The following is a 27,346-nucleotide window of genomic DNA, read 5'->3' on the forward strand; positions in this document are numbered from 1 at the left end:
TCACGCGCCAAGTCAACGTCAACAACAACAAACAACAACGTCCCAGTCAGGGGGGGGGCTGCGCAGAGGCAGCCGGAGTGGGGTGGTGGCGGCCGCCGCCGCTTCTCCCTCGCGCCTCGCAGGCCCGCCTACATCCGGGTCCCTCGGCAACGCCGGGTGTCGGCCGCCCGGCCCCGCTCCTCTTTCTCCCTCATTGAAGAGAAAGGGAAGGCGTCGGGCGGCGTCAGCGCCGCGCTTTCCTTGGGAGGGGCGCGCGCCTGCCCTCTGCGCGCTCTTGCGACTCTGTGTGTGTGTGTGTGCGCGCGCGCGCGTGTGTACAGCGAAGATGGCGGCGGCGATAGGAGGGCGAGCCGGCTCCTACGGCTCCTCTTCCTCGCCGGGGCTGGGCTCAGGCTACGGGGCTGCGGCCGCTTTCAACGCCACGAGTAGCGGCGGCGCGGACTCGCGAGCGGGTGGCGACGAGGACGACGGGCAGAATCTCTGGTAATTGAGGACGCCCCCCCCCTCACCCGGTCGCCTCGCCTCCTCAGAGAGGGACCGTTACTACCTGGTAGCTCCTCCCCATTCCTCTTAACCCCCCCCCCACCTGCACTCCAGTCCTTGCGGGCAAAGGTGCTTTCCTCGCCCTCCTTCCCGCACCTGGCGGATTCCCGAATCCCTTCCCTTCACGCCCCGCCTTTTGTTTGTTTTTAAGTGGGGCGTCCCGTGAACGGGGAAGGGGGAAAAAAAAAAACCCTTGTAATGCCCCCTCCGCCATGTTGCTGGTCCTCCCTCTCTGAGGTGGGCGGGGGAGGTTTATCTCTTCATCCTCCCCCCTCCCCATTTCCTCCCTCTCTCACACCCCATCCCCCACATCTCTCACCCTCTTTCCCCCTATTTCCCTCACCTCCCCATCTCCTCCATCTCTCCCGCACCCCCATTTCTCCCCGATCTTCCCCCTACACCCCATCCCCCCACATCTCTCCCCCTATTCCCCACATCTCCCCCTAATTCTCCCATTTCCTTCGTCTCTCCCCATCTTCCCCCTACACCCCATCCCCATCTCAACCCCCCACTCCCTTTTCCCCACCTCAACTACTCCATCTCTCCCTCACTCCCATTTCCTCCATTTCTCCCCCATCTTCCCCCAACACCCCCCACATCTCTCCCCCTATTCCCATCTCCCCCTAATTCTCCCCACTTCCCTATCCCCATTTCCTCAATTTCTCCCCCATCCTCTTCTCCCGCTGCTTCTCCTCGCCTCCGCTTGACAGGAGCTTGTTTCTCTCCTGCTGGACCTTCCCTCCTGCCTCCTCACTGCCTTCCTCGTTTCTCGTTTGCCTCTGCAGGTCCTGCATCCTCAGCGAGGTGTCGACTCGTTCCCGGTCTAAATTGCCGCCGGGGAAAAACGTCGTGCTGCTGGGTAAGCGGCCCTTTCTTCTCTTCGCCTTGTTTCTGTTCTGTTTGGTTTTTTTGCCTGCATGTCTCGTTTCCCGATTGCGATCGTTTTCACTTGTTGTTAATGAGGGTGGAGGGTGTGCGCTCCGAATTGCTGGCCATGGACCTCGTTGTGTTTGTAAGCTGTGCAGGAGGGAGGGGCATCCGCAGTGGTTCATTGATCGCACTGTTGCCTTCCCACCCACCCCCAGCCTTGTGCAGAAACTGGCAGTTTCCCTTCCGCAGAACTGGAAATGCACTATCGGCACAGGGCTTAAATCCCTTTTCTGCTTATTGTTTCTGGTTACAGCTGCATGCTGTGTGGTACTTCAAGCCTGACTTCTAAAATCCATAGAGGCCTCTACTGTTTGTTGGCTGGCAGGCTAGGGGAATGAGCTCTGCCCATATGCATAAGGCCTGCCAAAGGCATTGTTGTCACATTATGTGTCAGCATCAGCCTGCCTCTCTGTTGCTGGCTTGCCTTATACCCTCATGGCTCCACCCATTTGATATGGTTAGCACCTCCTTCTGTTTTTTCTTTCTTGGCACTTAGAGGTGTTGCTTTCATTGGGGTGCTTGGGAGAAACTGAAAATTGGGTGTGTTAGGGTACATCTGCTGCATCAGCTGTTTTATTTTTGTTTCTTTGATGGGATGTCTTGTGCTATCTGCATCTAGTACTGACTGGTGTCCCTGAATAGGTTCTGGGTTTTGTCGTTGGAGAAGTTAGTTCTCTTACTAGCTTCCCCTGCAACATGGTGCTCTCAATAAGCTTGTTGCTTGAAACAGTAATCTTAAAGTGTTTATGAGTAGACCCACATGTGGGTAATCCTTCCAGCTGGCTTTTTCAAGCAACTCCTGGCTTAGTTTTCACACTTTGGGGGTGACATTGATGAGAATACTGTAACACTTGAAATTCTACGCACTTGCAGTCCTGGTTGTAAATAAACACACTACTGTACTACTAAATATTACAGAACAGCAGTGTACAAAGACAAGGAGGAATTTACCTCTTAGTTTACTAGAAAAGCTTAGGAAGGAGAGGTGATACAGAGGTAGGATCTTCTCTGTGGCAAACCCTTGTTGTGGAACTCTCTTATTGAGAAAAAGCTGTTACCCTCAAGAATAGTTTTTATATAACCGCTTGAAACACATACTTTCGCACAGGCATTTCAGGAAAATCTGCTGAGTGGGCATAACTTTTTTATGCTGCTGCAGAGCACTTCATTGGTTTAATGAAGTTTAAATTAATTGTTTCTTAGTTTCATTATGTGTCTTTACTGCCCTGAGGTTCTATGTGACAAAAGGGGGGCAATTTATGAAGGTAAATAATAAAGTTAAAAACTAAGAGAAACACATAGTTCTGCAAAACATGGAGTATAGAATGTGAAAGGACTGTAGACAAGGGCATAGAGAGAGCTAAAAATACATAATGTTTCATAGTCATAATAACATGCTATAGCCCTCTTACTTTCCACTACAAGTTTTTTGTGGCAGAGAGATTTTTAAAAATCAAAATGACAGATATTTAGCATGGATTATTTACATTATTTCATTCATAAAAAACATAGTATGAACTCCTTTTTTTAGAGTTAGATCAAAGATCCAAACATTCTACTGGTTTGTATTCAACACTGGCTGATCAAGTGCTTCTGGGAAACTTGTAAAAAGAACATAGTGGAAAAGCATGATAAAACAGTGGATGGATTGCACTTTTAACTATCATGCCTTGTTGTAACCATTGATAGACTGATGTTCCCATAAACTTAACTTTTTAAAAATACTGTTTTTTGTGCTATTTTTTTACCATGGCAATGAATTCAATGAGTTAATTATGCATAAGCAACCATGGGATAAGATATGGTGTCACCCCACAGCTATATCTTATGGGCTGGTAACTGATTAAAGAATAGGAAGCAGAGAATGGAAATAAATGGATAGTGCTCCAATGGAAGGATATAAGAAGTGGAGCCCCACAAGCATCTGTATTGGGACCAGTGCTTTTTAGTAAGTTAATACATGATATATTAGGGGTGAGCAGTGAGGTCACCAGGTTTGCTGATGTCACAGAATTATTCTGTAAAAGCAAAAAGGGATAGCAAAGAGCTCCATGAGGACATCTCCAGCAGGTGAATGGGCATTAAAATGGAAAATGCAGTTCAGTGTACAGTGGTGCCTCGCAAGACGAAAAGAATCCGTTCTGTGATTCTCTTCGTCTTGCGAAGCAAGCCCATTCACAGATTAGCGGATTAGCGCTTTTAGCGGCTTTTAGCGGCTTATCTGCTGATTGGATCAGCTGATAAGCGGCTTAGCGGCTTAGAAAAAGGGGGGGGGAACCAGCAGGAACTCGCAAGACATTGTCGTCTTGGGAAGCAAGCCCATAGGAAATTCGTTTTGCAAAGCACCTCCAAAACAGAAAACTCTTTCTCTAGCAAGTTTTTCGTCTTGCGAGGCATTCGTCTTGCGGGGCACCACTGTATAGTGATGCACATTGGAGCAAAAAACTATAATGTCACATACACTGATGGGGAAGCAGGCAATGATTTACCAGGAAAGGGATTTGGGGCGTCATGGTAAGTAGCTCGCCTTTACCCATTGTGAAAAGGGCAAATTATCCATTAGGTAAAGGAATCTAATTACTGTATCTTATAATGCCTTTATATAAATATGTGGCACAGCCACACTTAGAATAGTCTAGTCACTGCGCCTCAGAAAGGATATTGAAGAGCAGAAAAGGGCAAACAAAAGTATCAAGGTGTTGGAGCAACTCTCCTATGAGGAAAGCTGACAGCATTTGGGACTTTTTCGCCTAGGAAAAAAGTGAGCGTGGTTGACTATGGAATTTGCTACCACAAGATGTAGTGATGTCCACCAGCTTGCATAATTTAAAAGGGGATTAAACAAATTCATTGGGGATAAGACTATCAATGGGTACTAGTTTGATTGAGGAGATGGTATATAACTACCAGGGGCAATATGCAGCTGAATAGCAGTCACTGATAAACAATAGCAGTAGAGTGCTATCACACTCGTGTCTTGCCTATGGGCTTCTTAAAGGCATGTGATTGACCACTATGAGAAACAGGAAGCTGGACTAAATAGGTCTGGTCAAGCAGGGTTGTCAGTTCATTGGAAATTTAGTTCTGAGCATCCTAAGTTTTATATTTATACTCTCAGTAATTTATAACTTTATTAAGCCATTTAATGTTTGTTTATAACGTATGCGAGGTGGGTGGCACTGTGGTCTAAACCACTGAGTCTCTTGGGCTTGCCGATTAGAAGGTCAGCAGTTTGAATCCACATGATGGTGACGAGTTTCTGTTTCTCCCCCAGCTACTGCCAACGTAGCAGTTTGAAAGCATACCACCGCGAGTAGATAAATAGGTACCGCTGTGGCAGTAAGGTAAATAACATTTCCATGCACTCTGGCACTCGTCAGGTGTCCCGTTGCACCAGAAGCAGTTTAGTCATGCTGAACACATGAGCCAGAAAGCTGTCTGTGGACAAACACCAGCTCCCTTGGCCTGAAAAGTTGCCTTTGACTGGACTTAACTATCCAGGGGTCCTTTACCTTACCTTTAACTTTATTAAACCATTTACTTGACCATTATTTTGTCTTAAATTTTAAATTAAGATCTTTTCTATGAGAAAGGTACTAATTATTTTTATCATTATAGATCCCTGTTAGATATGCATGACTATGGGATTGCCAGTGAAGTTGTAAAATGCAGTGTGATGGCAGCATTGCCTGTTTTAGTTAACCAAGGTCTGGTGTAGTCAAAATGTTCACTATTGCAAGCATGCTTAAAAACTGGTCAGCCAAGGCTCCTCTTTATCGGGAGCAATTTCTTTCTCTATCCATACCCCTCAGTTAAGAATTTTATTGGCACCAATAATAACTATGGAGCTTGTCAGTTGCAACCAGAGCAGTAGCCTCCGAACAGCAATGTCACTGCCGTTACCAGAAGGAAAGGTGTTGTTCGGGCTGTGTGGATGCACTGGAGGCAGTACTGGATAAGGTTGGCCAGTGTAGTCCAACCCTGCTGCCATCTTGCCCCTTCCCTTCTCTGGCCTGGTAAGTGGCAGCAACTCTGCTGACACAGGAGGCTATTGCTGCACCGCCACCCCACCAAGCAAGCCACTTTGCGGGGCTTGTCAGGGCTCCCACTTTACCCTAGTTGTATTAATTAACAGGGAACTCTAGCTATCCTTGTGCTTAGTTTTGGTGCCTGTGCAAAGCTTCACCATAATAAAGAGAAGTGGAATGAAGTGATAGAGAGGGATCTGGTGGTGGAGTATGCAATTTCATGGCTCATTCCCAACCACTTAACTGTGCTTATGAAGTTGAAAAGCATGTCTATACTGGCGCTTATGATTGTTCTTTCTTTTGATTCATGCTCATCAAATAGTATTGGGGTTGTTTTTAAAAATAAGATGATGTATTATAGGAGAGCACAAAGTTTATTTTTGAAGTGTATGTGCCTCAGAACTGAACCTGTTTTGTTAAAAGGCATTTTATCTTGACTTCTTTTTCCCCATAGCATCTGATTATACTGAAATTTTTATTTACATGAGGCTAGGATAGGTTGTTATAAGCACTACATAATACCAGCAGGCATATCTTCTGCTACTCTTATGACATAAAAACAGAAGAAGAGCCTGCTGAATTGGGCCAATGATCCACCTCGTCCAACATCCTATTCTCCCAGTGTTTATACAGATGCCTGTCAGAAACCCACAGGTGGGAGCTGAGCACAAGAACACTCTCCCCCCTTTGATGTCCAGCAGCTGATATTCAGAAAAATGCTGCCTCCAACTGTGGAGGCAGAGCACAGCTAGTAGCCATTGATATTTAAGTTTCTTTTACACACTAAGGCCTAGGGCAGAGTAGGGATGGAGGAGATTTTCATTGGGTTTGCATTTTTAAATGAATTGACCCAATTCACACATCCTGGATTAATAAATAGATTAAAGGTAAAGGTACCCCTGCCCGTACGGGCCAGTCTTGACAGACTCTAGGGTTGTGCGCTCATCTCACTCTAGAGGCCGGGAGCTGGCGCCGTCCGCAGACACTTCCGGGTCACATGGCCAGCGTGACATCGCTGCTCTGGCGAGCCTGCACCAGCGCAGCACACTGAACGCCGTTTACCTTCCCGCTATAAAGCGGTACCTATTTATCTACTTGCACTTTTAAGGGTGCTTTCGCACTGCTAGGTGGGCAGGAGCTGGGACCGAAGACAGGAGCTCACCCCACCGCGGGGATTCGAACCACCGACCATACGATCGGCAAGTCCTAGGCACTGTGGTTTTACCCACAGCGCCACCCGCTTCCCTAATAAATAGATTAGACCATAGTTACCCTTCAGAGTTTGCTTTTCTCTAGTTCTCAGCTCAGAAAAGTACCTAAATGCATATTTTAGCATGAAATATGTACATTGAGATAAATTATGTATTTAAGTACAATTTAAATACAATCTTTTGCACAGACTTTAAAAAATGCAGGTCAAAGATGATATGGGACAGATCAGACTCATAAACAAACACATGCAAAATTGGCACAGACTGGAAATAAACTCATCTGTTCATGGCTAGCACAGATGTAACAATCTCAAACTGATCAACCATGGTTTTATCTGCCCAAGAATTAATTATATGGCTGCATATTCTTTGTGTTCCAAGATTCAGTGCTGACATTTTGGTTTATTTAAGCCACTGTTTCCCATTACATCTTAACTGAGAAACTGTGATTTTATTCCCTGCTTCCTAACATGGTAAGGCAAGGGGTTAGAAGGGAAGATGCAGGAATGTATGTGTTCTTGGGCCAATAAATGGTGGTTTAGCAGCCTAAATTTCTTACATCTCAGCTGAGCAGATATGCCTTGCAGTTAACTTTAAAAATGATTCTTTGTAGCTGTTTTTATTTAAATGTTATGTACCCAAAACATTGTATCAATATTTGTGATACTAAAACTTTATTATCTGAAATTTACTAGTGCAAATTTGTTTTAAAAACACTAGGAATTGCCTATTTTGTGTAGAATACTTTATAAAATATATTCAAAAGTGTCTGTTGCTCTGCTTCTAGGTTAGTGACACCTCCAATTGGGCAATACAGACTAACTTGATAGAGATTTTAATTGGGGTAGGGAAAGCTTAAAGTCAGTGTCTTCTAAGGGTTGTATATTCCTACTAATGTTATAGAAAATATATGCAGAAAAGCACCTAGAAAACGGAAGATTTGCATATATAATGTGTAAAAGATCTGAAATGTGGAGATGACAGTGAAGCTTCTGGGAACTTTGCCAGACTTCTCTGACCACACAGAAACTGACAACTTGCCTGCGAAAAACCCGCATTTCTTAGACATATTACCACCAAAATATCACAATATCTCAATATATCATGATATATATCTGCGGGTGTGGAGGGCCTTGCTGGGCCATACTTCGGGGGCAGAGGGTCCAGCCATACCTCCCTGCAGCGGTGGAGGGTGTGCCGTGCTTCCCCATGGCAGCAGAGGGTCCCGCCGTACATCCCCACAGTGACAGAGAGTGTGCTGCGCTTCCCCGTAGCAGCAGAGGGCTTTGACATGCCATCCTGCAGCCATAGGGGACCCTGCCATACCTCCCCGTGGTGGTGGTGGGTGCACTGCACTTCCCCGAAGCAGCAGAGGGCCTTGCTGTACCTCCCCATGGCGGCAGAGGGGCCCACTATACCTCCCCATATGAATTATTAAAACTACAGTGGTACCTCGGGTTAAGTACTTAATTCGTTCCAGAGGTCCGTACTTACTTAACCTGAAACTGTTCTCAACCTGAAGCACCACTTTAGCTAATGGGGCCTCCTGCTGCCGCTGTACCGCCAGAGTACGATTTCTGTTCTCACCCTGAAGCAAAGTTCTTAACCTGAAGCACTATTTCTGGGTTAGCGGAGTCTGTAACCTGAAGCGTATGTAACCCGAAGCGTATTTAACCCAAGGTACCACTGTACAAGTAAGATAGCAGCAACAGGACTTGTTCATGTGCTTTTCTTGCTAATAATGCAGTACACATGGCAGAAGTCATGTCTACATGGCAATGTTTGCTACAGACTACTATTTGGGCCAAGTGTCGTAAAGCAAAATACCGGTAAGTTTCACAGATTGAAATGGAAATATTACAAGAAATATATTTCATATATGTTATTAATAAAGTCCACTTTTAAACTTTTTTTCTAGGGGAAGATGGTGCAGGTAAAACAAGTTTAATTGGAAAACTTCAGGGAATTACTGAATACAAGAAAGGAAGAGGAATGGAATATTTGTACTTAAATGTACATGATGAAGACAGAGAAGGTAAGTACCAGTTCTGATAACAACAGTGAGTAATTATTCATTGCTTGGGAATATTCCAGATTTTTAAAATGTATGGCATTTTCAGAAGTCAGCAACTTCCACATTCTATCTCCAACTTATTATAACTGCATTTCCTTGTTTTCTGTTCAGGGAAGGGAGTTTGCAGGCAAAGGAGGATGAACGGTATGGGGAGGGTGACTTCAGGGAGAATGAGTGGGGTTTTTTGCGTGGTGGTGGTGAGTGATGTTAACAATACCAGAGTGGAATAAGAACTGAAAGAGGACCCTGCTAGATCAGACCAAAAGCCTACCTAGTTCAGCATTCTGTTCTCACAGTGGCCAGCCAGATGTCTATGATAAGATCACAAACAGCATAACATTCACCTGCTTGTGAACCCCAGCAACTATCACTTGGAGGCATGTTGCTTTTGATATAGGAAGTAGCATAGTCATCAGGACTAGATAGCCATGAATTTGTATAACCTTCCCTTAAAGCGGTCCATCAGAGCATCTTCTAGGAGCGAATTCCATCGTTTAACTACACGTTGTGTGAAGTTCTTCAATTTAATTTGATGATCCCTAGCTCTAGTGCTATGAGATAGGGAAGGAAAACTGTCTATTGACTTTCTCCACACTTGTACACTTCTATTACAGTGGTACCTCGGGTTAAGTACTTAATTCGTTCCGGAGGTCCATTCGTAACCTGAAACTGTTCTTAACCTGAAGCACCACTTTAGCTAATGGGGCCTCCTGCTGCCGGCGCGCCGCCAGAGCACGATTTCTGTTCTCATCCTGAAGCAAAGTTCTTAACCCGAGGTACTATTTCTGGGTTAGCGGAGTCTGTAACCTGAAGCAAATGTAACCTGAAGCGTATGTAACCCAAGGTACCACTGTATATCCTTTCCCTTACTTGCCTTTTCTAAATTAAAAAAGCCCTCAATTTGTAATATTTCCTTAATTTTGCCTCTGGTCTCTCACCTTCTACTTCCCGTTTCCCTTCTCTCCTTTTATCCTAAATCTTCCCAACCTATTTTTCCTTTAGTCTTCCTGCCTTTTCCTTTTATATTTCTCCTCCTCTCCCTCCTTTCTCCACTCTCTAAAATTTCTTTTTGTGTGCTCTGAAATACACATAAGAATCCATATTGTGTAGCTTAGAATACTGCAAGCTTTAGAAACCTGATCAACATCAAGATTGTCTCACCAGGCATATTGCTAGTCAAAAGATTTAAAAACGGTGCTTGAGAACTATCTGCTATCCAAATTCATCCAAGAGTTTTAACCTTTAACCATTATCATTCTAATAGTATATTTATAAATACTAGCAGTGAGTACTAATGGTAGTCATATTTCAGGAAGAGCCATTTAAATCAGTTCATTGTTTTTAATGAGTGAAAATAACTCATTTGGATATTTTCCACTGATAATAAACTATGGTACATGTTAAGAACACCTTATTTATGCTTTTTTACAGATCAGACACGATGTAATGTATGGATACTGGATGGTGACCTCTATCATAAAGGTCTACTTAAATTTGCATTGGAAGCTATCTCTCTAAAGGACACTTTGATTATGTTGGTGGTGGACATGTCTAAGCCATGGGCTGCTTTAGACTCTTTACAAAAATGGGCAAGTGTTGTAAGGGAGCATATTGACAAACTTAAAATTCCTCCTGAAGAAATGAAAGAAATGGAGCAAAAAAGTGAGTACATACACTTTATAGATGCTAGAAAAATATTTATTGAATTCATCTTTGTGTAAATGTACACTTTTGTGATATGTTTGTCTATTACAGGAAATGTAATGCCAACATGTTTGTCAGCTGATTTAACTATATTCACTCTTATGCTTTATAACAGTTTTATAAGGGGTTTCTCTTGACCATGCGAATTCTCATTATAATATATAGTATCTAATGTATGTAGCATTATCTTTGCAACCCGTCTTGGGAATGTCATGGTTTAGCACATGATAATAGATTCAGTTGAATATTTGTTGTCAACATAAGATATTTAAATCCATTGTAAAACTTTGTTATATGAAATTCAGTGCCAGAGCAAAAAAGTTAATTACATCTTTTTAATTCTGCTAATTATTAGCTTTTAGCTTTAATAAGGCTGAAATGTTATCTTGACTTGGGTGCACTAAAATGTTAGTCACGTGGAAAGGGTGATTCAGTAGGCTCAAAACTTCTGAAAGCAAATATTACTAAAATCTGTTCTGCTACAGCAGCTCATTTTGTGCATGCATGGAGCTGTTGAGAGCTTCTCTATATAGTTTTTGATATGCAAATAAAAGAGAAGTCCTTACTCATGCAGAATCATGAACATTGGGCTTGCTATATCTATGGAAATTGATCCCATTTTTTTCTTTCTTCTTTTGTAGTCTAGTCTCCTGTGCCAACCTTTAGATTGTAAGCTCCTTGAGACAGGGCCCTGCCATATTGTGTATTATTGTTATTATTATTATTATTTATACACACACACACACACACACACACACACACACAGTGGTGCCTTGCAAGACGAAATTAATCCGTTCCGTGAGTCTCTTCATCTTGCGGTTTTTTCGTCTTGTGAAGCATGGCTATTAACGGCTTAGCGGCTTTAAGAAAAAGGAAACAAACTCGCAAGACGTTTTGTCTTGCGAAGCAAGCCCATAGGGAAATTCATCTTGCGAAGCGACTCAAAAAACGCAAAACCCATTCGTCTAGCGAGTTTTTCGTCTTGCGAGGCATTCGTCTTGCGGGGCACTACTGTACATATATACACCGCCCTATACCCGGAGATATAAAGTGCAATGCATGTCAATTGTGTTTAACAACAAATCTTAAATTGATAAACAATTCTTAAAATTCTTCTCTGTTCTGTGGAATGCAAATTCTTCACCCAGAAGATCAAAACCTGTGCTCAACAAATTTTATAGTAACTCAATTTAATGATTTTGAGTGCAATATTTTTATTTCTCATATAGTTATTTCTCATATAGTTCAGGGTATTTGTTTATTTTTGTAGAAAATGGTGAAGGAGAAGAGCAAGTTCTGTGCATTAGTAAGAAGAGCAGATTTATTTAGCAGAGGTCTTACCACTGTCAACTTTGCTTTGACTTTTCGGAAGGTTCTGCTTTTATACCTTTTTCATACTCTTCTAAGCAGCTTCCTAGGATAGAAATTTCCTGTATAAAAGAAAATAAAAATGCTTTGCCTTCTAAATTCAGTGTACCCTGTACATGCAGGGGTGAAGAACTAAATTCAGGCCAAGGACCACATTACTCTAGTGGAAAGCTGACAGGAACTGCATTCCAGCCTCAATAGTGTTTTTAATGAGACCTACACATTGGTAACACACCATAACATTAACACACAAAAGTCTTTCTTTTTGGAGATGGAAGTATATATTTAATTTTTAATATTTACTCGGGTTTCATTTTCAATGTTCTCCATAGACTTTTGTTTTTATAACATTTGCTAAAGTGTGTTGGCAAGCTTTTTTCTGTTCTGACTTTACCTAAGGCACAGTCGCAACACAAGAATTAAAATAACATCAAAGTACAGTTGAACTGTGAACTGTTCAGAGTCACCAACTTCAATATGCTCTTGCATCACAAAAATTGCATCCAATTGCAAATTACTTGGGCACTTTTTGTATATTTGCAGGAAGCCCACCACTCTCTCTCTCAATACGTTTTCCCTTCTGCAGCTGGTGTTCTTGTAGAGGAAGGAGCTGTTTGTATGTTTTACACACCATCACAACACAGCCCCTTTACTTCCCTACTTAACAGCTGATGGTTAGGAGGTTTCTGCTCTCTTCACTGTGCAGCGAAGTGCATGTCACAAGACAATGTTTACATTCCACAGTCAGAGTACTGTTGGGTTTTCCCACGGGAATGGGAGACTGGATGTGACGTACACTGGTTTCCTGTTTTTCACACCTCTCTCGGTGTTCTTTGCTTCTCTGCTCCCACAGAGGCAAGATGCATGTTTGTAATCTCTCAACATTGAACTGTAAATAAAGCAAGTTAAGCATGTGGCACGTACTGCTCATCATTCCGCTGAGTACAGGACTCTGTAAATACAACAATTTAGAGGGCCAGCTGAATACAGCAGGTTCCTTGCCCCTGCTGTACATATTCTGCATTATGTAGCAGGTATCTGAAGTACACATTGCATTAGCAAAACCCTCATTGCAAGCTAGTGAAAGGAGTGATCTTTGAAATAAATATGGGGTTTAAATAAATGTTACATAGAAATATGCATATAAGAGCACCAAAACAGAGTTTCTCGTCTTTTCACCCCTCTGTTTTAACTTTAAAGCAAAGCAGCTCCAAGAGAAGATTACTCAGACTTGGATAAATACTAGGAAGGAAGAGGTGCTTTGTTCCCTACCAGCTCCTTTTCCCAAATCACACCTTTCTGAAGTGGTTCATAAAATAATGTTTGTGCTTTGACATGTACCTTTGGCCCATAACATGTACTGAGCCTCTTAATGTAACTAGTCAGTTCCTTGTAATTACTATATGGGCTCTACTATATGGCCCTACTATCTGTACACATTTCATAAATATGATCTCTTTTAATTTTTGTGTTCTTCCTGTATTTTAATTGTTGCAAACTGTTTTGATATTTTGTATGGAACTGTAATGAAAATATTTTTAAGATTCCAGCTGCTGAGAAGAAGTTGGCTCTCTAAAGTTAAAAAACAAACAAATCCTTCTTAGATTAATCCCAAAGGAAGATTGTGGTGGTATGATAGTGGAAGCTTGCATGTGTTGTCAGGAATCTGATTGTCTTCTCCATCCTACAAAAGAGGCCTTCTAAGAAGTCTTATAAGCATTGCATCTTTGCTGCAAAATGCTCCCATTGTCTTCCCTGCCTTATGCTTTTATTGTCTTTTTACCACCTACTTTTCACTTACCAATCAATATACCATCCACTGAAACTAATAGGTGTTGTTGACAAAGGGGGTACAAATCAGCAACAACAAAACAACAGCTTTCGTCACTTCTTTCTTGGATACAATCAACATTCTGGAATTTCTAGCACAAAATAATATTGGCTTAAAGCCAAACAAATTAGTAATAAAGCTGGCATTTAGGGAGCTTAAGGTGCCTAAAAGATCTGCATGGGAGGATTTTTTTGCTGTATGTATCTTGAGTTTGGGGTCCAGAAGTAAGTTAATTCCAGTATTGTTGAAAGTTTTCTTTTTCGGGTAACTTAGCATCTTTTTAAAATGCCAGAGTCTAGATTTACCAGTCTTCACTGAAACATTTAGAATGTAAATTCGATAACCTATTACATCCTGTATTTGACATAAACCTTACAGAATTTGGGTTAAATAAAATAACTACTGCTGCCCTCATGGTTAAAAAACAAAACAAAACCCTAAAATGTTTGGGTTTGTCACTTTATATCTACTTATATATGTTTTATCTATTAACTAGCTTGCCTTAGTTATTAACTTTTGCTGTCTATTGTGCAGTATAAACTTGTGCCGAAGAACTTAGTTACGAGTAGAGTATATTTCAAAATGTTTAGAACGTATTAATTGAATTAACATTGTTCTTTTGAAAGACTGGTTTTTAAATTTTGCAGCTTCCTTAGATCCCTGATTGTTTGTTAGTTTGTCTGTCTGTCTATCTATCTATCCCTATGTCCTTTTAATTGTGTTTGTGGGAGGGGGTTATTGGTTTGTTTTTGATTTTATTTTGTATTTTGTGTACTCATTTTGTATTTTTATGTTGTGAACCGCCATGTCGTCTTTGGATGGAGGGTGGTATACAGATGATGATGATGATGATGATAATAATAATACTTCTTTGAGTACTTAGGAAAACATAAATTGACATTTTAAAACTGGCAAAGCTAAATAGAATAAAAAGTATTTGGTACAAATACAGACTCCCAGGAACAAAGTACTTGCTTGATTCATTTTTTTTCTTTCTTATTTCAGTTGTAAGAGATTTTCAGGAATACACAGAACCAGGGGAAGATTTTCCAGCTTCTCCACAGAGGAGAAATACTTCATTACAGGAGGACAAAGATGACAGTGTCATTTTACCGCTGGGTGCCGATACACTAACATGCAACTTAGGCATTCCTGTAGTAGTAGTTTGTACAAAGGTTTGTTTCATGTTTCAGATTATGTTTGTACATCAGAATTTTTTTAAATGATTTTTAATTTCAAATAACAAGACATATCTATACAAGGAAAACAGAGCTTCCAGAATATTTTTTCAAATGGGGTGGGGGTGGGAATACTTCTATTAAATAAAACCATTTTCAATACTGCACATTGGTTTTCCATCAGCTTAAGTATTCTTCACTTTCTCAAGTGTAATATTTAACACATTGAGCAACTGAACAAAGATGCTTTGTACTGCCGGTATAGATTTTAATTAATAGCCTGAATTCCACAAGACTGTATAATGGATGGCAGCCTTGATATAAAAAATTAGAAAGTTATTTTAACCATTTTTTGCCGTATAACAAAAATATAACAATGTCATTGCGTAGCACCCATTGGAGGAGTTGTAGTACCACATCATAATCCTGGATTTTCATGAAGTCAGGGTGGGGTAGGGGAACAAAAGTGAAGGCAGGTTGCACAATAGTAGGGCCATGGCATGGAAGTGAGAAGGGAGGACCATTGAGAGGGGAAAACTCACGGTTTAAAATAATGGCAGAAGTTTGAGTGAAGCAGGGATAGAAGGAACTGAGGCAAACGGTGGAGGTTTGAGTAAACTGGAATACTTGAGGGCTCATAGAATCATAGAGTTGGAAGAGACCACAAGGGCCATCAAGTCCAACCCCTGCCAACCCCCTCCACATCATTTATCCCCCTCACATGAGGCAGCTGAAGAATGAAGGAGGGAGAAGTTTGAGTTCTGCAAGGAGGAAGGGACATTGAAAAGTTAAAATTAACTATAATTTTAAACAGTGCCAGAGGTTGAAGTAAAGCAGTTATGGAGAGGCACTGGGAGGAAAATGGCAGTTTTAAGCTGTGATAGAGGTTTGAGTAAAGTTGTCTGGAAGAACCATTAGTCTCTAGTAAGTGGGTCAAGGAGTGCAGCTAAATTATTATTTAAACTAAAAACTTTGTTGGAATTTTTCGGGAGGAATATTCTGTTTATTCTCTATATTTTCTCTATATTCCCTAAATATTCTGTTGTTTATTCTCTATATTTTATCACCTGTCTTCTCTATATCAGAGAAGGGTGATCAATCTTCCCATGCATTAAGAAAATGCAGACTAGACAAATTCTTTAGAATATATTTTATCCTATAAATATTTTAACAAGTTTTACCAAATGCCGAATATTGGTTCAGGTTTTTATTTATATCTCTTGTATTTCAAATTTTTATGTTCTAAATCTTCATGGGCCAAGTTCCCAAGAACCATAAATTAGTTCCACATGCCCCAAGAAGCCTGAATTCCTAAAGCCATCCCGAGGAGACTTTCAGTTTCTAAGGTAGCATCAAGGCAACAGTGTGTGAGAGATTGCCATTAAAAAGAAAGAATGAAAAATGCTGCTGAGTGCATTGTAGCCCTGGAATGTGCTGAAGTAGCTCTTTGGATCCTGGCCTTCATGAATAGATTCCAGAAAAAGAGAAATATTAAGATATCTCTATAGATGTTTTTCACATTGGATGTAGTAAAATGCAAGGATTATATATTTCATAGCTAATATGAACAGTGGGAATTTCTATAATTGCAATGATGGTAAGTTACAGGTGCAATCATGATTGAAATTGCATTATTATTATTATTATTATTATTGCTCCACAGTGTGATGCCATTAGCCTGCTGGAAAAAGAGCACGATTACAGAGATGAGCACTTTGACTTCATTCAGTCGCACATCCGACGGTTTTGTTTACAATGTATCCTTTAAAATGCAGATTTATTATTAAAATTAAAACTGGATTAAGATAATCTGAGAAGCCCCATGATTTGCTGGGTCATCTTTTATCAAGTCACTGCAAGCCTTGGACTCTCATGTAATCTGAATGATAGTGATAAGTGCTGAGTTTAGATGATCATCCCTCTGTTTACTAAGCTAAGATATGAATGGCCTTTACAGACCCTCTGTAATTGCACCAATAAACCTCTATAATCAACCATAGTTTCCAATTTCATCCAAACCAGGAAACTAGGTTAAAGTATAGTTTGAATTGGTTTAATAGCTTGGTTTGTTCTTGAAACCATAATATCCCATTTTGCAAACTGGTTAGTTAAAGGCTTCCTGGTTTGTTTGTTTGTTTGTTTGTTTGTTTGTTTGTTAGAGTAGTGTAGGAGTTTAATATACAGGCAAAAACTTCATATCTCAGCTCACAAAGCCTGAATATAATGTTGTCTGAACCAATGGCTCTGTGAGAGTTGATAAGCAAAGCATATTTGGTGGTGCACTTATGTGCCATGGCCCAGAATTATTTCAGCGATGCCCAAGGACCTGGCCATGCCTAGGGGAATTTTTTTACTTCAAATGGTAATCTATATCAGAAACTGCATTTTAAATAATCTATTTCCAAAGTGGTTATCTGTGGGTGAAGAGCTGCTGTTTGAGGAATACAATGCAAAAGCATTCCCCTGGGCATGCAGAATAAGCTTTGTTGTTCTTTGGAGTCTGACCCTGTTACTACCGTTTCATAGCAATTATATTGTTCAAAGTTAGTTTTGACAAAGCACATACAAATGCTGTTCTTCAGTAATTGGCATTCACACCAGAACTGAAACATGGTGATTACAGTATTAAGCACAGCAATAATTACTGGTATCCTGTTCTGCTTCCAAGACTCTCAGGGAAATAAACACAGCTAGGCATGTGCCTTATAAGTCAAGATGGGAAGCTGGATAGCGCCTAGTTATTTGAAAGTTAAGATGGGTGCTTTATGCAAAGGATATCATTTCAGTGAAGGAAAAGCTATATCCCGTGTAGATAGCAGCAAGTTTGTCCATCACAGGGGTGATTGAACATTTTTCAGCTTATGACTAACCCCTTGCATTTAAGTAGGTAGAGCTATCAGACGCAAATAAATGCAAACAACCAATTCTGCCCTCCCCTCTCCATCCCAAAAGTCTGTTAAGAACCACATGAAAACCCTTAAGAGAACTGGCTTTCCTTGTCCTTTGCTCCTCCCAAGGAGAAAAATCAACATGGAGCTACAGGGCGGGGAAGAAGACTCTTAAGTATCAGAACATCACAAAACCAGTGATGTCAACAAAGTAGTTGTTGTGTAGGTGTGAAGCCTTCATACCTACATGGAAGTGTGGCTAGTGTAGGAAAACAGTGCAAAAGTTAGGAAGACACTCAATTTGTCTTTTAACAGAAATTGTTGATAAAATGAAATTGCTCTTCCGCTTGAGAGTTTGGGCAAACCTGCTTTCCCCCAACAGTTTATGTGTCAATGTTTGGCTTCTATACTCTGGTGCATGCTTTACAAGAGGAGGTAATATACACAGATATTTTTAAGTAAGTCATCACACACTTAATGTTATAACACTTTGCCGCTGGATGAATGTTACAGAAGTATTAAAGTATCACGAATAGTTTCTTGCCACTGCCGAGCAGAAAAATACACCCGCACTTTCTTTAACAAATAACTCAGATGGTGCAGCACTTATTTACACTTCAGTAAAGGAAAATAAGAATATTGATTACGTGTATAAATTTATTGTCCAGAAATTATATGGATTCCCCTTCAATATATCTGCTTCTGTTGTGGAAAAAGATGCAGTATTTATGTAAGTTACTTAGTTATTGGGTGTCTTGCATTATAAAAAATATAAGTGTTTCATTGTATCCCTAACCCCTAATAAGAGTGCTCTTGTTCAGGAACCAAGCCTGTCTGAAATAAGAGTATTGTAACAATGTTTGTAGTTCAATGGTATGGTAAAATTTCAGGAGGTGGAAGAGGAAAAATGACTACTGTTTTATCTTTTTCCTCCCTTCTGTGCTATATTTAGTGCTAAGGACTTTCAATTCCAAACTAAAGTGCTTTATTATTATATTTTTGGTGGGGGTTGCAAAAAGAAACGAAACCTCTTCCCATGTTTCAGGGGGGATTTTTTTAACCTCATGGTGAGCATCCATCTTGGACTTAAATTGAAAAATAAAATTCCTGCTCTGCCTTAAGAAACAGGGTTCTTTGTATAGGATGGGATTGGACAGAAGGTGAACCAAACCTTGAACAACTGAAATTCAAGATGTGACACTGTATTTGCTTTCAGTCCTGCAGGATGGGACAATGAAAAGAAGATAGGAATATTACATGAGAACTTTCAGACTTTAAAAGTGGGTGACAATTTTGAGGATATAATAACAAAGCCTCCGGTCAGAAAGGTAACTGTTTCCTGTGTTTAGAAGAAATACCTTTAATTTAACACATTGCCTTGTTAGTGATCGGTGGGGTGGCGGGAATTTGTAACACTGATTGCTCAGTGCAGTGACAACAACTCAAGGAAGCTTATCACTGATAACAGCATCGTAACTACTAACTATAAACTGGCCATCTCTATATTAATTTAGTCTACATAGCTGATCTAAATGTGTAATAAGGTTTGTCAAATAAATTAGTGTCGTTTATTATGTGCCTTCACACTACATGACAACAAAGATGCAGTTTTTAAGGAGCTGTGCCAGCTAAAAAAAAATCTGCACACAATAAAGCAGGCAAAATGCCATTGCCTAATAATATATTATAATGAGCCTCAGTGCAACGATCTTGAATTACAGACATAAGAACAGTCCTGCTGATCAGATCAGCAGTCCATGTGTTCCATCTTTTTTTATACAATAGCCAGCCATTTTCCAGGGAAGCTCAGCAGGAATAAAAGCAATAGTTCACCCTCATTTGTCTCCAGCAGCTGGTATTCAGTGTTACTGTTCACATTCAGACATTGTGTTTGAAGATAAAACAAGTAGGGGGTGAGGCTGCATGTGCCAGCTCCACCTGCCCAATCCCTGACTTTACTGCCTTGAATAAGGAGGTCTGAAAGGAGCTTCTAAGTGCATTTTGTTGAACATGCTTAAAAGCCTCCCTGTGATCAGGAATCATGAAAACACAGGTTTCTTGATCATAGAGGTCTCTAAGTGCATTCTGCTGAATGTGTTTTGGAATCCCCTTCAGACTTCCCGCTCAATATGGGACAGCAATATTGGAGGCAGGGACAGTGCATATGCCCCGTGAACCCTATTTGCGGTGGTGTTGCATATTCAGACGTAATATCTTGAACACAGGAGATCTCTTTAGTAATCAAGCCGAATGGCAGAGCTTGATAAGCATCTCAACAGCTGTAACAAAGCTGTAAATCACCATTGTGAGGTGGAGACCTATCCTGACTCCACAGCATATTTTAATGTCCCAATAAAGGATAAGAGCAAGGCTTCCCTAGCACATCTCAAGAAAAATGTATTACTCAGGTGGATAGAGACACTTCCAGAGATAAACTGGGTCCAAGCTGTACAAGGCTTTGAAGGTCATAATCAATACTTGGAAACTGGGATTGGTAGCGCATAGGCAGCCAGCCCAGGTGAGCCAACTAATGTGTTCTTTGTAGCCAAATGAATGGGCTGCTTCATTGTGCACTAGCTGCAACATTTGAGCCATCTTCATGAGCTTTTCATCCACTTGTTCCAGTAAATATTTGTGATTGTGTTATTTTGAAAAAAAATTAGTTGGACATCTCTTAATGGCTTTCCCCCCTTTATTGCAGTTTGTACATGAGAAAGAGATAGTAGCAGAAGATGACCAAGTATTTCTTATGAAGCAACAGGTACATATTCATTTAATCTACATTTCATTTAAACTAAGATTAAATTTGTGTTGGAATTTGCCAACAACTTTTTGTTCCAAAATTTCTCTTTCTTTTTTCCCCCAGTCTCTGTTAGCAAAACAGCCACCTACTGCAGCTGGAAGACCAGTGGTTAGTAGTAAATACTTAAATACTAATAACTTAGCAGTACATTTATTTGGATCCAATTTTGGTGCTCATTTTGGTGAAGTATTTCATACTCCAGTAACTTTGATATCTGTAGCTGAAAGCTTGCTTGCTGCTATTAGGCTTCAGTCCTGTACCTACTTACCTGGCAACAAGCCCCACTGAACAAAATGGGACTTATTCTCAGATATGTACAAGGTTGGGCTGATAATGGGTTGTATCCAACGAAGTTATCCCGTTTGCACAACTTTGTCGGGTACAGTTCAGTGCCTTTATCAGCTTTTTGTATTAAGAGTGTTTTGCAGAAAAAATTCCCAAAACATATATTATAATGTGCAGATTTTTCAAGTTACTCTCTGGGGACATGGAATACAGTGCTAGTCAACAATGTTTTGTTTGTTAAGTGTGCATTTCAAAACTTTGCCACTTTCTAAATGTGAATGCCATGAAGTAAATTTGGGGATTGTTTCTTTCCCAATAGAAATGATTACATATTTTCCTATCCTAGAAAATATTTCTTAAAAGCCTGCCATAGGCTGTGCCTGACTTTTCTGTAATGCCTTTCATCTGATAAAACTGGGGTGTTTGGGGCAGTGGCATCGCATTTTTCCATAATCTTTTAAATAAGTATTTTTGTAGTTGCTTTTATAGACTAAGTAGTCTATAACTGCTTTCTTTTTACCAGATACTTCTTAATCTAAAGCTAATTAATTAAAAAAAAATTTGCTATGAATATCTCATAACTTAGAAATGTCCCTCTCAAAATGGAACTGACAGCTCAACATTTCAGTTGAAGTACTTCATTGTATTTTCTAATTCTATGTAGGATACCTCACCGAGAGTCCCTGGAGGATCCCCTAGGACACCAAACAGATCAGTTACTTCCAATGTTGCCAGTGTTACAACCATCCCTGCTGGATCCAAAAAAATAGATCCTAGTATGAAAGGTAAGACATAATAATAGTTTTGCAACCTAATTATTCTAAACATTGACATCCTGATAGCAAAATGTTAAAATAATTTTACTCTATGGAGTATTGATAACTTTTAAGCTTCAAACTAAGGGAGGCAATTACTTATACTTTAATCGGATTAAATTTGCTGAAATTTTGAGATGAGGATTTCTTTTTAAAAATAGGAAGTGTTCTTGTGAATTGAATGAAATAGAAGTTCTAGTTCATTGCGTATTTCCCCTATTTAAGACTTTGCGAGAAATAGCTTGATCTATTAAATAAACATTAGAAATGTGGTCCGTTGAAGAAAAACTGTTCTGGTAGTTAAGCAGTGACTCACTGTTTCTAATGTACTCCCCGGGATGTTGACATTTATGTTCAGCATGCAAGGTAATCACTTTGATATGGTTGACTTCCTCAGTGGGTTAGATCCAGACTAAGTTAATTGAACTGGAGTCCCCTAAAAACGTGAGACAAGATAGTCAGAGTTTTATTTATGGGTGACCTTGGGCTAGTCACACTTCTCTCAGCCTCACTCACCTCACAGAGTGTTTGTTGTGGGGGAGGAAGGGAAAGGAGATTGGTAGCTCCTTAATGGGAGTGAAAGGCGGACTATCAAGTCCAAACTTTTCTTCTTCTTTGGATCACACTGAAATCAATGTAACAGAAGGTGAATGAACTTTATTATGGTCACAGACCAGGATTAAAAAAAAGCGTATGGATAAAATAGCAGTTAGGATTTTTTGACCGATAATTGTTAGGGCAAATGAGGACAGGGAAACAGACATAAAACATCCGAATAAAATACAAGATTAATCACAGATAATGGATGGATAAAAAACTAATAATTAAAACAGATAAGAGCTAAAAACCAACAAAGACACGCAGTTAAAACAACTGTAAGAGAATAAGAACAGAAGGTGATTTACATCTGAATCCAGCCCTGTGTGTTTAGTATTGCCATTTCATGTATTAAGAGCCCAAAAACAATTAATATGCATTATCAAAATATCTGGGGTGTAACTTCTTTTCAGCTGGAGCCACAAGCGAAGGAGTGCTGGCTAACTTTTTCAACAGTTTGCTGAGTAAGAAAACTGGCTCACCTGGTGGACCTGGTAGTGTTGGTAGTCCCGGAGGAGTAGGGAGTCCTGGAGGTGGGAGTGGCAGCAACTTGCCACCATCTGCAAAAAAGTCAGGTAAGAACAGTATAAACAGTATATAAAACATTTTGGTATTACATAGAATGGACACTCCAAGCTAGATGCAGTTTTTTGCTGAAGCGAGTCTTTATACAGTAGTGCCAAATGTATGACATAAAAAAAATCATTTAAAATATTACTGTTATTTATCTGATCTCACCTTATAATGTTGGGTGCTGGGTAGGATCCAGGATCCATACATTCCTGTGCATATTGGATTGTGTGGTATTCCATGTACTGTCTCTGAATTCCCAAGATAGATGGTGCTGTTCCCCTTTGACAGTCTCACTCAGCTATGGGGGAGTGGGTGGGTGCACAGGACTGGATTGAGTTTTGTCATTTTCCCAAAACATGATAGATCCTGTCAAAACCATTTTGGGTGTGTGTGTCTGAACCTGATAAAGAAGGATCACTATGTGAGCAGCCCTACGTACGAAATACATTATCCTTCCTTTGCATGTGTAATGATATCTGTGTGCAGCTAGCCCTTGTTTGATCAAGGAGCAAGTTGATTATATGCCTAAGGGAAAGCATTCACAAATGTTTGCCTTAGCAGTCTCTGAACCCGCACCTTTCTTGAGTCCTCTGTGGTTGCTAGAGAACTTGGGGTGAAACTGTCTCGTATTGCATCAGGGTTTGGAATACACAACCTGAGCATCATGTAACCCCCGGATAGAGTTATGGCACTGAGATGTGCACAAGGCACATAATGGGTAGCCAGGAAAAACATTAGGTGTACCAGTGTAAAAACCTGGACCTTTCACAAACTCTAAAGTTTTACTTGCATATCATATACAGTGGTACCTCGGGTTACATATGCTTCAGGTTACAAACACTTCAGGTTACAGACTCCGCTAACCCAGAAATAGTGCTGCAGGTTAAGAACTTTGCTTCAAGATGAGAACAGAAATCGGGCTCCAGCGACGCAGCGGCAGCAGGAGGCCCCATTAGCTAAAGTGGTGCTTCAGGTTAAGAACAGTTTCAGGTTAAGTACGGACCTCCGGAACGAATTAAGTACTTAACCTGAGGTACCACTGTATATGGGATATATTGGTCTTACTTACTGTCCTTTCTGTATGCTATGAGGAACAAGCTAGGGGCCTTTAAGTAAGGAAGTTGAAGCAGATCCAGAGGTGAAAGCCATGGATGTCACATTATTCAGCTCAGATTCTGTCCTGCATTCATGGCATTCTACCTGTATGAGCAGACGACTCACACAGAGAACATATGGCTGTTCACATATATTGTAGGTACACTGTGTCTGCATACATGGTGGCTAAATGTGGGGGGTTATACCCCCCAGAACTGCTCTTTTCTCATGTGTTGGTGTAGATCCATTTGATTGTGACACTTGTTTTGCAGACTTGTAAGCAAATATACTTTCCTGTCAAACTTACCCTAAGACAATTTAGCTAATGGTAGTAAGAGCCTTGAATGCAGAGTACTGTAGTAATTAATGTTGGAATTACATGATCTCCTGCAGTGGGACTGAACCTGTTGTGTGTTGTGTTTCACCTTAGTTTTAGCCTGCCTTTGTGTGTGCTACTTGTGAAAAACATTTAGCTTAAAATCTTGTGTTATGTGCCCTCCTTTATGTATAGGCCAGAAGCCTGTCTTAACGGATGTTCAAGCTGAACTGGACAGAATGTCACGAAAACCAGATCTGGCCTCTCCAACAACACCTACATCCCCCACAGAAGGTGAAACATCTTGAAGACACCAAATATAGCCATTTATTCGATTTTCTGGGATAATTTAAACTTGCCTCTGCCTCTTCCTTCTGGGACTGGGACTAGGGAGCTGAACACGTTCAGAGAAGGACAAGCAGTTGATGTCTTTTGTGTTGCCCAACTTTGTAAAAGGGAACTGTACAGATGGAAAATTATCACACAATGTAAGACTGCTGTTCACAGTACAATGTGGCATTCAGAAATATCGAATTCTGAATTTTGTTTAAAAGTCAGTGTAATTCTGTAAAATTGAAAGTGTCCACTTAATCATTTGTAATGCAAAAGGCTGCTTGAAGAGTTGGAATGGTGATACTCAACATGGGCACTTAATTTATATTGATCACCCAAACTTTTTAGTTTAATGCAATTTTGCAAATTAACCTCGAGAGGATTTACTAGTTTTTGTTGGAAAGAGATGGATCAACTGTTGTTCTTTTGTGCATCATCAATAAACTAACTCAAATAAAATTTAACACTTCATTTGGAATATGACTTCAGACTGCTGGTCTCATTTGAAATCTAAACTGTATTGAACAAACTTGAACTCTTAAACAAGAACATATTGTTCTATTGAGGATTTCCTACCAAGCTCAGTGTGGTCTTTATATTACTAGGCTTAAAGCTGAATAAATTTTGGAATTTAATAATAAATGTTTCCAGTCTAACTGGAGAAGGTCCTGAAACTAAATTTGCTGGAAAACTTTGGAGCATGGATGTATGTTGAAAATAGCAAAGGTTGCTCTCAAATTAAACAGTATAATCACCTGCAGATATATATGTACAATAGACCTACCATACTTTTCATTTTTAAGGGTATATTAGTTATCCATAATCAAGCAATTTCTTCTCAACATATATTTTTATTTATTTCATAAAATTTATACACCACTTGATTGTAAAAAAAACCACCTCAAAGTGGGTTACAAAGATCTAAGTTGTTTCTCAATACATTTAACAAAAGGCCATGCTGATTTTTGCCTTTGATAAAGCCTACATCTGTTTCACACGTACCTCTTAAATAAGCTGTCTTCCAGATCAGTTAAATAATTGTTAATACTTCTATAAGACAGTGTTGTATTCACTGTTTCTTGCACAAAGTAATATTTCTTCCTTTAACAAAACAAAACTGTTCTCTTATAGGACTCCCAATTGTCTCACACCAAGAAACTGATTAGGTTAGTACCTGCTTATCCTTAATGATTCTGCAGCCTTTGACGCTTCCAGGCCATTCACTGGACTCTAAACCAGAATTTCTAACAAACGCCTGTCAAATGCATAGATGTAATTGCAAATGAAATGCTGTAATTCATAAAGGTTAGATTCTGTTTGCTTTCAGAGCAGAACCTTTGCCACAAGACCCTACACTTTATGACAACGAGCGGTTAACTGGTAGTTTTCATTAAGATATACAGTGGTGCCCCGCAAGACGAATGCCTCGCAAGACAAAAAACTCGCTAGACGAAAGGTTTTTTCATTCGCGATTTGCCTCGCAAGACGAATTCCCCTATGGGCTTGCTTCGCAAGACGAAAACGTCTTGCGACTTTGTTAAACCGTTTAAACCGTGCTTCGCAAGAAGAAAAATTCGTTAGACGGCAAAAATTGCGGAACGAATTAATTTCGTCTTGCGGGGCACCACTGTACATGGGTTGGGAGCCGTACAGCTACTTTAGAATTGTCCACAGTCTTGTGTGTCCTCAGTAGATTCCACACCCTCCTTCAAACACTCAGCCATGACGGCATATTCAATGGCTTTTGCAATTCCCCTCACTTTCAAAAGCCATGACCAGTGGTGCCCCACAAGACAAATGCCTCGCAAGACGAAAAACCCGCTAGATGAAAGGGTTTTCCGTTTTTCGATGCGCTTCGCAAGATGAATTTCCCTACGGGTTTGCTTCGCAAGACGAAAACGTCTTGCGAGTCTTGCGATTTTTTCCGCTCCCCCCCCTTTTCTAAGCCGCTAATAGCCTTTTAGCCACTAAGCCTTTAATAGCCGCTAAACCGCTAATAGCGCTAATCCGCTAAGAGGGTTGCTTCGCAAGACGAAAAAACCGCTAGACGAAGAGACTCGCGGAACGGATTATTTTCGTCTTGCAAGGTACCACTGTAGCATGTAAGGATGCAAAGAAACAAGTCCAAAACACTCTTGCACATAGACTGGCAATGACCTGTAAGTAGATCCATGTGTTTATGAATACTTTGAGCTTGTTTCTTTGAACAGAAAATAAACATGGAAGAAAATAAACATGAATATGTGAACAGTATAGCAAACTTGAAAGTGCTGCTTTTAAAACTTCCAGAAAATAGGAAACTTCTCTAGTGTAGAACGTCTACATTCTTGGGCCAACGTTGCTTGAAAAGATAGTAGTCTACTTTGGGGCATTCTTCTTTGCATTTCCCATATTATTATCTTTTTAAAGAATAGTTTTATCAATGTAAAGCTCTCTGGGTTGAAATTCTGCCCCCCTCAAAAAAAGTTCCTTTCTGAGAGACCTTAAGGAATTCCACAACTACTTGATGGTTGTAGTATTTTACATCATTTAGATCTAACTTTCTTGACTGAATGCTTAACATGACGAGGAGCAACTGTATGAAAGGAGCAACTCTACAAAGCTTTTCATTTCCAATCACATGCATGTGGGCACAAATTGTACTTTTGAACAGATTACTACTATGTAACACAGCGAACTATTTGAGTGTATTTAAGATGTGCATGAGTATATACTACTGATGCGGTAAGTAACGTATTTTCATTTCAGTTACTTTGTATCCTAGAGTTGAATTG

At 40.3% G+C, this 27,346-nt stretch overlaps 1 protein-coding gene and 1 long non-coding RNA gene across 2 annotated transcripts; one reads left to right on the forward strand and one right to left on the reverse strand.

The window, feature by feature from the left end:
• Positions 1-127: 127 nt before the first annotated feature.
• DYNC1LI1 (dynein cytoplasmic 1 light intermediate chain 1) lies at positions 128-25,055 on the forward strand. The gene is made up of 13 exons (XM_082193474.1): positions 128-483; positions 1,329-1,402; positions 8,631-8,747; positions 10,218-10,448; positions 14,695-14,864; positions 16,531-16,624; positions 18,350-18,485; positions 18,972-19,083; positions 20,457-20,516; positions 20,622-20,666; positions 21,508-21,628; positions 22,669-22,830; positions 24,435-25,055. Exons 1-13 carry the CDS (start codon positions 326-328, stop codon positions 24,545-24,547), a joined length of 1,593 nt encoding a protein of 530 aa, XP_082049600.1. The 5' UTR covers positions 128-325; the 3' UTR covers positions 24,548-25,055.
• On the reverse strand, positions 23,133-25,973 carry LOC309515599. The gene is made up of 2 exons (XR_014212554.1): positions 25,747-25,973; positions 23,133-24,028 (listed from the first exon to the last, which is right to left on the reverse strand). It is a non-coding gene; the product is annotated as an uncharacterized lncRNA (long non-coding RNA).
• Between the last annotated feature and the right edge of the window lie 1,373 nt (positions 25,974-27,346).

Source organism: Podarcis vaucheri (genome assembly GCF_965113315.1).
Source record: "Podarcis vaucheri genome assembly, chromosome: 12".
Lineage (NCBI taxonomy): Eukaryota > Metazoa > Chordata > Lepidosauria > Squamata > Lacertidae > Podarcis > Podarcis vaucheri.